The sequence below is a fragment of the Myotis brandtii genome, unplaced genomic scaffold (genome assembly GCF_000412655.1).
Source record: "Myotis brandtii unplaced genomic scaffold, ASM41265v1 scaffold3444, whole genome shotgun sequence".
Classification (NCBI taxonomy): domain Eukaryota; kingdom Metazoa; phylum Chordata; class Mammalia; order Chiroptera; family Vespertilionidae; genus Myotis; species Myotis brandtii.
Genome location: NW_005363262.1, coordinates 22,521 through 33,996, shown reverse-complemented (window position 1 = coordinate 33,996; position 11,476 = coordinate 22,521). Strand labels below are relative to the sequence as shown.

The 11,476-nt window shown below is 37.5% G+C and overlaps 1 protein-coding gene across 2 annotated transcripts in view; it reads left to right on the top strand.

Moving 5' to 3' along the window:
- The window catches only part of LOC102245837 (zinc finger X-chromosomal protein), a 29,337-nt gene extending 23,340 nt beyond the window's left edge, over positions 1-5,997 (top strand). For both annotated transcript variants that reach the window (XM_014544010.1, XM_005871551.2), the window contains 5 exons: positions 1,131-1,280; positions 1,731-1,871; positions 2,652-2,798; positions 3,830-3,970; positions 4,771-5,997. In XM_014544010.1, the coding sequence (XP_014399496.1) occupies positions 1,131-1,280; positions 1,731-1,871; positions 2,652-2,798; positions 3,830-3,970; positions 4,771-5,954 (1,763 nt within the window). In that variant the 3' untranslated portion in view covers positions 5,955-5,997. The remainder of the gene's footprint in view (positions 1-1,130; positions 1,281-1,730; positions 1,872-2,651; positions 2,799-3,829; positions 3,971-4,770) is intronic.
- The last annotated feature ends 5,479 nt before the right edge of the window (positions 5,998-11,476 follow it).

Genomic DNA, 11,476 nt, shown 5'->3' with positions numbered 1-11,476 from the left:
TGCCTGAGGCTACCCAGCAGAAGCCAGCTGTAAAGCAATGCAAGTTGCCCTGGGGCCTTGGGGCAGCTGCAGTTTGTTAAGTAATTTTCAGAGTACAAAGGGCCGGGCCTTTCATATGCAAAAGCCTCCATGTGCGGCTTGGGCGGGGCAGGGTCTCAGGGGATCAACAGGGCGGGCTGAGCGAGCGAGCAGTATGGCTGCTCTCAGTCCTGTCCTCAGAGGCCCCAGCAATCGCTCTGTGTGCCTCCAAGAGAAAGCTGCCCTCGAGTTCCTACCGATGCCAGACAGTCCAGTTTCTCCCGTATGAGTCTGGGTCCCCAGAGACTCGCCCAGAACTGGAGCTCAGGGCCTGAGACTCCCTCCTGATTGAAAACGACAATCGTGACCTCAGCCGCCAGCCCTCTCCGCATGCACCTCCGCACCTTTGTATTTTACTTCCGCAACGCACCTCCTCTGAGTCTTGGTATGCTTTTCTCTTTCCTTCTAGTTGTAGAATTTCCACTCAGCCAGCCTTCCTGTGGTTCTGGATGATGTCCGTTCCGTCTTTTAGTTGTATTTTTTAAGTGGCTGTGCGAGGCAGCAATCTCAAGTGTTTACCTATGCCGCCATCTTGGTTTCTCCCCATATGTAATACTTTAAACAATAAAGAATTAAAAGAAGCAGTGAACCAACAAAAAACATGATTGTAGCTAAATTAGATCAAGTTCCACTGGTGATAGTCAAATTTAATAATAATAAAAAAAGAAGCCATGAACATTAGATAGTACCGATAAAGTACTTAAGTAAGATCAGTGTTTGCTGATTTTGCTAGTAGATATTCTGCCCAAGATTTTTGAGAATATAATGATGCATATACTTAATGGATATAATTTAACCAGGGGTATATAGTATGTCATTTCATGACTTTTGTTAGTTTTCAAGGCTACCAGGTATTTGCTTTAAGTGTTTTTTACTTTAATATCTCCTCCCACTTTGATAAGACTTTCAAAATGTAATCATTGATTTTTCTACTTTCTAAATAATTTAATTATATGAGTCAAGTTAAAGATTATGTTTTTAAAAAGGACTTTTGAAAATGGTAATATTTTATTTACGAATCTACTATTATTGTGTGTTTCTTCATTTTTTAGTAGATGATACTGGCAAAATAGAACAGAATGTTTCCTCTGGAATGGCCATGGACACAGAGTCAGAAATCAGTTCTTTGAAAGTGGATGGCACGAGTCCTGAAGTCATCAAAGTGTACATTTTTAAAACTGACCCTGGAGAGGATGACTTAGGTAAGAGGAAACCCTTAGTATGTTCATATATCCCAATCAAACACTTCAACCTGATCACTTAGATTAGAACAGTTAAATTTTTTTAGGATAATTTATAAAACAAGTTTTCATTATAATAAAAGCATAATATGCTAATTAGACTGGACGTCTTTCCAGACGACCTTCTGGACGAAGGAGGGGCTTCGAGGAAAGCCCAGGTCCCAGGTGCCTGCTGGAGGCTGGAGGGAAGCCCAGGTCCTGGGTACCAGAGGGAAATCCACGTCCTTGGTGCCAGAGAGAAGCCGGTGCTGGCAGTTGGGGGCAGGAAGTCCTACTCTTGCATGAATTTCGTGCATTGGGGTCCTAGTTAACTGATATAAAAGCGTTGGAAGAGGTCATTATTTGTTAAAGTGAAACCAAGTAAAATTAAGTTTTCGGCTAAGTTCTTGTACCTGTCATCTTTCCTGCTAGGTGGCACTGTGGACATCGTGGAAAGTGAACCGGAGAATGATCCTAGGGAACTACTTGACCACAATAGCAGTATTAGTGTGCCAAGGGAAAAAATGGTTTATATGACTGTCAGTGACTCTAAGCAAGAAGATGAAGATTTAAGTAAGTAGGCGGCCTTTTTATGGGAGACTGTTTTATATTTCTATATGCTTTTAATTTAAAATTCAACCATACAAAAAAATGAGCAGCACTATGCAGGCATATTTTATGTTCCTTATGCTGTATTCCAAAGAAGAACATCAGCTACACTTAATGTATCATTAGGATTTTACTTAAAACAGAAATTATAGTGAAGGCAAAACAAGGAATGATTCATTCAGATTTATCATTATTTACTACTAGAGGCCCAGTGCATGAAATTCGTGCAAGGCAGGGGGAGAGGGTGGGTGGGGAGGTGCCTCAGCCTGACCTGCACCCTCTCCAATTCGGGAGCCCTCAGGGGATGTGCTATTGTCGGCTTGGGCCCTCGCTCCGTGGTTCTCTGCTCTCTGTGGGGCCTGCCTGCTCCACACCACGGGGATGGGCAAGCAGGCCCTGCTGGGTGCTGCCTGCGGGCCCCGCTTGCCTGTCTGCGAGTCGCCGCTGCCACCGCCCAGCAGGCCCTACTGGGTGTTGCCTGTGGCCCCATTTGCCTGCTGGGCCCACATTGCCGGGGTGACGCTGCCAGCGTCCTGCCCAGCTGCTATGGGCGCCGCTATCTTTGTCGTGGAGTGATGGTTAATTTGCATATTACTCTTTTATTAGATAGGATATGAAAATAATGTTCTAGATGTGTAACATTTGAACCTTTTTCTGTTTGTCTATTAACTGTATTCAAATAAGAGATGTGGCAGACCTCCTACAAACCTTGTCCTAAAAGTGTTCTGTTAATTTTCTATTTAGATGTTTCAGAAAACACTGATGAAGTTTATATGGAAGTGATTGTAGGAGAGGAGGATGCTGCTGTTGCTGCTGCTGCTGTGCATGAACAGCAAATTGATGACAATGAAATAAAAACTTTCATGCCTGTAGCATGGGCAGCAGCTTATGGTAAGTGACACACTAATTAGAACAATTCATGTTCTTAAACATAAATTATTGCTGGAAAATTGTGTGTATAGCCTTAGGCTTCAGAAATATGAAGTACCAGGACAGTGATTTAAGGAAAAGTAGAGGAAGATTATATGTTAACTAGAGGCCCAGTGCACGAAATTCATGCACTGGTAGAGTCCCTAGCGGCTGCCGGCTGCTGGGCAAGTACTCCCTCCCTTCCCCCAGCCAGGCTGGCCCCTCCCACTGGTCAAACTCCTGGATGAACTCCTGGTCAAGGGGACAATTTGCATACTACGATTTTATTGTGTAGGAAGGTTTTTTTTTAATTTTAGTAGGAATTTTTTTCATGTCTATTTTATGTAAGAGGTACATAGTCTTTCAGCCTAAAGTTTTTTATATTGATTATAGATGGGCCACAACTTTACTATTTTGAGTCACAATGAGGTATGCTCATGGAAAATGATGATAGATTTAGCAGTTAGGTATTTCCTACAGTCTTGTATAAATTAGAGGCTTGGTGCACGAAATTCATGCACTTGGTGGGGTGAGGGGGTGACGCTCAGCCTGGCCTGCGCCCTTTCGCAGTCCAGGAGCCTTTGGGGGATGGCTGACTGACAGCTTAGGCCTGCTCCCCATGGGCCTAAGCCATCAGTTGGACATCCTTAGTGCTGCTGTGGAGGCAGGAGGAGGCTCCCACCACTGCCGCTGTGCTCACCAGCCAGCTTCTGGCTGAGCAGCACTCCCCATGTGGGAGCACACTGACCACCAGCAGAAAGGTCTTGTGTTGATTGCCTGCCCCCTGGTGGTCAGCGCGCATCATAGCGACTTGTCGTTCCGCTGTTTGGTCAATTTGCATATTACTTTTTATTATGTAGGATGTATATCCATAAAACTCATTAACTAGCTAGGAAATTCTGTCATTCATGAATATCATGGCTTACTTTTCATTCTTGTAGTTAATATAGATTCCCTAATTTGTTATAATTAAAGAATACTGTATAATTTTATTTTTTAATTCTCATTGTTAGGTGGTAATTCTGACGGAATTGAAAACCAGAATGTCACTGCAAGTGCCCAATTGCACATAGATGAGTCTGCTGGACTCGGCAGACTGGCTAAACAAAAATCAAAGAAAAAGAGAAGACCTGATTCCAAGCAGTACCAAACAGGTGAGGGCACATAAGTTCCACAACACAATGTGTTTTATGAGCTCTCATGTAAAATTAGTGTGTATCTACAAAGATGTTGTAATGGCATCTTAGCTGCTAAACCACATATAGCTTTTGTGTATTGACTTGACAGATAAAATCTTAAGAATTTGGTGATATTCTTGAGTGATTTCCTTGGATAAAAAGAAATTGTCTTTGGAACAGACATTCAGGAAAAAATCAAAACCTTAGATTACTTTAGTGAAAATAAAATTAAATTCCTAAAATATGTTAGTTACCTTTCAGTGGATAATTTTAAAGAATCTGTTACTGACAGCATAAGAGGTATAACTTATAGAGGAGGAAGACAAATAATTTGGTTATTTATTGGGCCTATTCCTTTTCTATATTGTCTTGTGTAATTATTTGCATATTAAAATTTTCTTTATAGTTGTTAAAATTTAAGTTAACATAAATTTGTCTTGGAGTAAACAAGGTTGTAATGTTGAACTGTATTTCTATGAATGATTTTCAATAGATATCTAAATTTATGTAGCTTTAAATTGGTACTTTATTTGTTTTGACCTGGGAGTGAGATTGGTACAGTCAGATTGAATGAAGTTTTTGGAACAAATTCTGTTTATTAGTAGGCTGCTATATTTCTTTTGTTGACACAATAAAGAAATGCTAATCTAATTTAGGAGTGCTTATCCATCCAATTCTGTTTGGAATACACACTTTATAGTTTTGTGGAAATCAAAACAGAACTTGGTTTGATGTCTTATGTGCCTTTCTTTCTTTTCTTTTCTTTTTTTTTTTAGCAATTATAATTGGCCCTGATGGACATCCCATAACTGTCTATCCTTGCATGATATGTGAGAAAAAATTTAAGTCCAGAGGTTTTTTGAAAAGGCACATGAAAAACCATCCTGAATACCTTGCCAAAAAGAAGTACCACTGTACTGACTGTGATTACACTACCAATAAGAAGGTAAATTTACACAACCACCTGGAAAGCCACAAGCTGACCAATAAGACAGAGAAGGCCATTGAATGTGATGAATGTGGGATGCATTTCTCTCATTCTGGGGATTTGTTTACTCACAAAATGGTGCATAACGAAAAAGGAACCAACAAAGTGTACAAGTGTAAATATTGTGAATATGAAACCACTGAACAAGGGTTATTGAACCGCCATCTTTTGGCAGTTCACAGCAAGAACTTTCCTTATATTTGTGTGGACTGCGGTAAAGGTTTTCGTCACCCTTCAGAGCTCAAAAAGCACATGCGAATCCATACTGGGGAGAAGCCGTATCAATGCCAATACTGCGAATATAGGTCTGCAGACTCTTCTAACTTGAAAACGCATATAAAAACTAAGCATAATAAAGAGACACCATTCAAGTGTGACATTTGTCTTCTGAATTTCTCAGATATCAAAGAGGTGCAGCAACATGCTCTTATTCATCAAGAAAACAAAACACACCAGTGTTTGTATTGTGAACACAAGAGTTCGAACTCAAGTGATTTGAAACGACATACAATTTCAGTTCACACGAAGGACTACCCCCATAAGTGTGATATGTGTGATAAAGGCTTCCATAGGCCTTCAGAACTAAAGAAACATGTGGCTGCTCACAAGGGTGAAAAAATGCACCAGTGTAGACATTGTGACTTTAAGATTGCAGATCCATTTGTTCTAAGTCGCCATATTCTCTCGGTTCATATAAAAGATCTTCCGTTTAGGTGTAAGAGATGTAGAAAGGGATTTAGGCAACAGAGTGAGCTTAAAAAGCATATGAAGACACATAGTGGCAGGAAGGTGTATCAGTGTGAGCACTGTGAATATAACACTACAGATGCCTCAGGCTTTAAACGACATGTTATTTCCATTCATACAAAAGACTACCCTCACCGTTGTGAGTACTGCCAGAAAGGGTTCCGGAGACCCTCGGAAAAGAACCAGCACATAATGCGGCATCATAAAGAACTGGGTCTGCCCTAACAATACTTGTACAGATGTTTGTGAAGATGCTGGCCTTGAAGCAGAAAATTCATTTTAAAGCCCATCAGTGTCATTCACATACAGAACTGTACAATGGTTTATGGTATGTACAAATAGAATATTGCTTCTAATTGACTTCTTTTTACATTTAATACCATAGGGTGTTCTATATCCTATTTGTTTAATGAGAGAAAAGTAGCAACAATCAAGTTGCTTTTATTTAAATAATCTCTGGTTCTATTTTTAAGTCTTAGAATTCTTATTATTTATTTAACTATTTACTTTATTCACTTTGATGGTACTCTCGTAAGACTGCTTAAATACGAGAATGCATAAAATTGGTAACTCTAAAAATGGTCATTTTGACTTATTTTCCCCATGAGTTTTTTTTTTTTATATTACATAGAAACATCTGCTAATATGAATGGGAGATACTACCGTTAGGTCTAATTGTCATATGAAAGTAATTTCCTTGTCTTAGTATTTTTCAGACCACATGGCAATGAAACTTTTTTATGATAACTTTAGTAGGTTTGTACTTAATTTTCATTTGGTTGAGAAGACAAAATATGCTTTCTTTGACTTCCTTTGTAGTGTTTATGTATTGTCAGTACAACACACTTATAGAAAGTCTTATTGAAAGGTTTTGAGTATTCCTGTTTTGGAGTGGTTGTATTCTATGAATGAGACTTACTGTGAACTGAGTTTAAAGTTAAATTGTGGCTCATAGGATATTTTGCAATTTGGGTGTAAGCATACGCTAAATTTTATATGTGCTTCTATGTTGCTTACTTTACCTATGTAAACATTCAATACTAAATTTAAGTCTATAGTATTAAGTGTACAGTAAGTGGAAAGATCCAGGGATGTACAAAAGAGCATTTTGCAAACTTGCAAAATGTAGTATGATACATCATTACTATTTAGAGAGATTAAAATTCAGCTGAAGCATAACTAGGGAAATAAGAGACACTAGTGTTTTTAAAGACGGAAGGCATTTTTCTTTTAAATTTCTTTGGTAATTGGAAAACAGAAGTTAAGGTATTTCTAAATAGAGTGTATTCTTTCAATTTCAGCTCATAAGTTGAATTTTGAAAAGCTAATGACTATCCAGACATAAATCTCTTCATTCTCACTCAGAAGCCTATAAAAGAATTTTTTTTTCCACAAAGTATGGAGAACTTAGGAAGCAGTGGCTTCATGTACCAGAGAATGGGTACTAATAACATGTGGCTAGTTCAACCTGCCTTTTTTGATAGTTAGCAGAGTTGCAAAGATTTAACATTCAAAAAAAATTTTTAAGAGGATAAAATTGTAATGTACATAATGAAATGTGAGGCTTTATTTGGAATCACCAAGTCTTTCACAGTTTTTTTTTCACTAAGAATTGACATTACACGGTCAATGAGTAATAATAATAGATATAAAATTAATTCAAATATGAAATTAATTCTAATAGTTCATTAGAATTTGGTTTTATGAATACATGTTTTCAAAAACAAAAACCTTTTTAGATTACTGATACCATGTTACGGTGCTTCTTTCTACTCTTGCTGTAAAGATTTTACCTTTTGCCTCTTTCAGTGCCACTAATATTCGTATTCAAAAGTTATATTTGTAGGGTTAGAAATCTAAATATGTGAGGGTTTTAAGAGCATGTGAAAGCAAGATTAATTTAGTTCTAAACCAAATGCTTTAGACATTTGATTTAAGCTTAATGCCAACCAAAGCCACAAGAAGGATTTTGGTACCTTTTATGCCTTCTTGGCCCTCATCTATGTCCTCACCTCTTTTTTAGTGTTCATCCATGGTCCTGTTCTTGTAATGTCTTATTACTTTGTGTGAGCATTTAAAAAAAATCTCCCTTTAATTTGTTTCTCCCCCTCCTGTAATATAAAGTGAAGCGTTTAAATTAAAGTTTACATTAAAAAATTTTAAAACAAGATAGCTATTTATATTTTTAAAATAAACATAAAGAACACACTTTACATACTTTATTTTCTCACATAGACTGAAGTTATACAATTGTTTTGTTTTTAGCACAGTATTGAAATGTTTAAAAGGTAATTAATATGGTAAACTGTTTTTATAAAGAAAAAGAAATTGTACGTACTGTTATGTACTGATATTAGTTGCAGGCTATTTTAATTTTTAAAACAATTTGATTAGCAAAGCTAAAAAATTGAAATTGTACGTACTATTATGTACTGATATTAGTCGCAGGCTGCTTTAATTTTTAAAACAATTTGATTAGCAAAGATAAAAAAGTGATGTTTCTATTTAATGTTTAAAGAGGTGCAGATTTTTACAAGACCATAAGTTATTGCTTCTCACATAGACTGAAGTTACACAATTGTTTTGTTTTTTGCACAGTATTGAAACATTTAAAAGGTAATTAATATGGTAAACTGTTAAAAGAAAAAGTGAAATTGTATGTACTGTTATGTACTGATATTAGTTGCAGGCTATTTTAATTTTTAAAACAATTTGATTAGCAAAGCTAAAAAATTGAAATTGTACGTACTATTATGTACTGATATTAGTCGCAGGCTGCTTTAATTTTTAAAACAATTTGATTAGCAAAGATAAAAAAGTGATGTTTCTGTTTAATGTTTAAAGAGGTGCAGATTTTTACAAGACCAAAAGTTATTGCTTTTTTGAAATAGCCTATTAAATATTGTCTTCCTCTGTACACATTTTACTTAAAGTAAAATATGAAATTCATACAGAAAAGTGTGACACTATTGTAAATGTGTACTTGAGAATAACATGCAAAATAAAATTAGAATATTTTTCTGTTAATCAGTGTTTAGTGTATTTGATACCAATATTAACACTTTTTCTTAAGAAAAAAACACACCAAAACCATGCAGTTTTGTTAAATCTAATAAACATAAAGTAATGGACTATTTTTGTTTTCCCATTTTAAAAATTCATTTTATATAACAATGGAATGGAAATGCTTAATTTTTAATTTTGTGACTTGAATGTAGTGTTAATCCCATTATGCAAATAACATTTTAAATAGTTAAAAGCTAGTTAGTTCTTTAATCTGTGTCTTTGAAATTCATTTTTATTTTTTATCTTCAAAGTGTTATTTAGTATATCTAGTTCTTCTGAGATAAATTTCCCATGATAACATGTTTTTACATTTACATTTTTTAATTTATTGGGGTGATATTGGGTAATAATATATATGTTTCAGTGTACATTTCTATGATACATCATATGTATATTGCGTTGTGTGTTAACCACTCTAGTCTCCTTCCACCAACCTATATTTGACCCTCTTTACTCTCTTCATCCTTTCCCCAGCCCCCTTACCTCTGGTAACCACCATAAGGTTGTCTGGATATGATTTTTTGTTTGTTTTTCTTGTTTGTTCCTTTGTTGCTTTCAATTTTATGTCCCACGTGTGAGTGAAATCATATGACTCTTGTCCTTTTCAATCTTACTTATTTCACTTAGCATGATATTCTCAAGATCCATCATGTTGTTGCAAATGGCAGTATTTTACCCTTTCTCATAGCTGAGTAGTATTCCATTGTACGTATGTATCATATTTTTAATTATTCATCAGAGGACACTTAGGTTATTTTCATTTCATGGCTACCATGAATAATGCTGCAGTGAACATGGCAATGCATGTGTCTTTATGAATAGTGGTTTCATATTTTTTGGCTTCATACCCAGAAGAGGGATTGCTGGACCAAATGGTAGATAAATTATTTTTTTAGCACTTATGTTCATTTCATACACAGCACTAAGTTAATTCAACAATCAGTGATGATTATTACTATCTCCTTAGCAAAATGACCTCTCAGAGCTAACTCTGTTTCACCAGTTGGGAGGACTGTAGTGGACACTAACATACTGTAAAATGGATTATTGCCAGAGTAAAACAATCAGAAGCTAAGTAAAAGTTATTAGGAGTTACCTTAGTTCATTTGGGCTGCTGTAACTGTACCATGTACTGGCAAACATGTCTCTCAATTCTGGAAGCTGGAATTCCAAGATCAAACTTAGCAGATTCATTGTCTGGTAAGGGCCCACTTCCTAGTTCATGGCCAGTCTTCTTTTTGTGTCTTCACATGGTACAAGGAGGGTGGGGATGTTTCTGGGGTCTCTTATGAGGTCACTAGTTTCATTCATTCATCCAGCAGATCTAATTACACTTCAATATGGATTTTAGGCCCACCTCCTAAATCTATATTGGGATTAGGTTTCTACATAAGAATTTTAGAGCACAAACATTTAACCTATATTAAGATTTTTAAAAAGGATTGAGACATTTTGATGTTTAGTGAGTTAAAATTTAGGAAACATTCCTGGCTTATGCACTAAGTGGTTAGAGCATGGGCCTGTGCAATGCAGTGTCTCTGGTTCGATTCCTGGTCAAGGGACACCTACCTGGGTGTCAGGTTCTATCCCTGGCCCCAATTGGGGCTTGTGCGGGTCTTGTTCGGGAGGCAACCAATTGATGTGTCTCTCCCTTCTCTTTCTCGTTTTCTCTTTCTCTCTTTCTCCCTCCCTCTTTTCCTCCTTGTCTTTTTTTCCTCTTCTGCTTCCTCCCCTACCCCCTCCTTCCCTTCCATTCTCTAAAAAAGCAATGGAAATATTATCCTCTGGTGAGGATTTGATTTTTAAATAAGAAACAACAGGCACCATCTTAAAGTATAGTTAGTGTCATTAGTTCATTGATAATGATCTGCAGTAATCACCTTACTTAGTTCTAAAATATCTTTAATTTTAAAGGTAAAGATTCTGTAGTTCTTCACCTCTAGAAACGTGTTTGCCTAATTTAAATAGTAAGTAATAGAAATTTGAGTTCAGTATTAAGAGAATATGGTGAGAAAATTACCATGATTTCATTTATATGTGGGATCTAAATAATGTAAACAAAACAGACTGATGGAATTGGGGATAGGGTCTGAGTGAAAAGGTGAAGGAATTGAGAAGTACAGATTGGTAGTTACAGAATAGTCAGAGGGATGTAAATACAACATAGGGAATCCTATGTAATAAAGAGAATATGCAAATTGACCATGATACTGTCACAAAGATGGTGGCGCCAATAGCCACAAAATGGCGGTGCCCAGTCCCCTCAGCTCCGCTGGAGTCGCACAGTCCTTTCAGCCCATCTGGAGGGGTAGCAGGCATGCGGTGTGGCCAGACCCGCCCTCAGCCCCCCAGCCACCCAGGGCTTGTCCGAGGGGCAGGCAAGCCTCGGATGGTGGCTGCCCAGCCACCCAGGGCCACCTGAGGCTCAGGTAACCAGGGCCGGCCGAGGCTTGTGCTGCCGGCAGTGGCAGCAGCAGAGGTGTGATGAGGGTGTCACCTTCCCCTGATCACTGGGTCACCTCCTGTCACTGAGGGCTCCCGGACTGTGAGAGGGGGCAGGCCGGACTGAGGGACCACCCCTCCAGTGCATGAATTTTCATGCACCAGGCCTCTAGTCTATATATATAAAAGCCTAAGAGACCTTTTTGACCGGATAACGGATGACTGGCCAGTAGCTATGA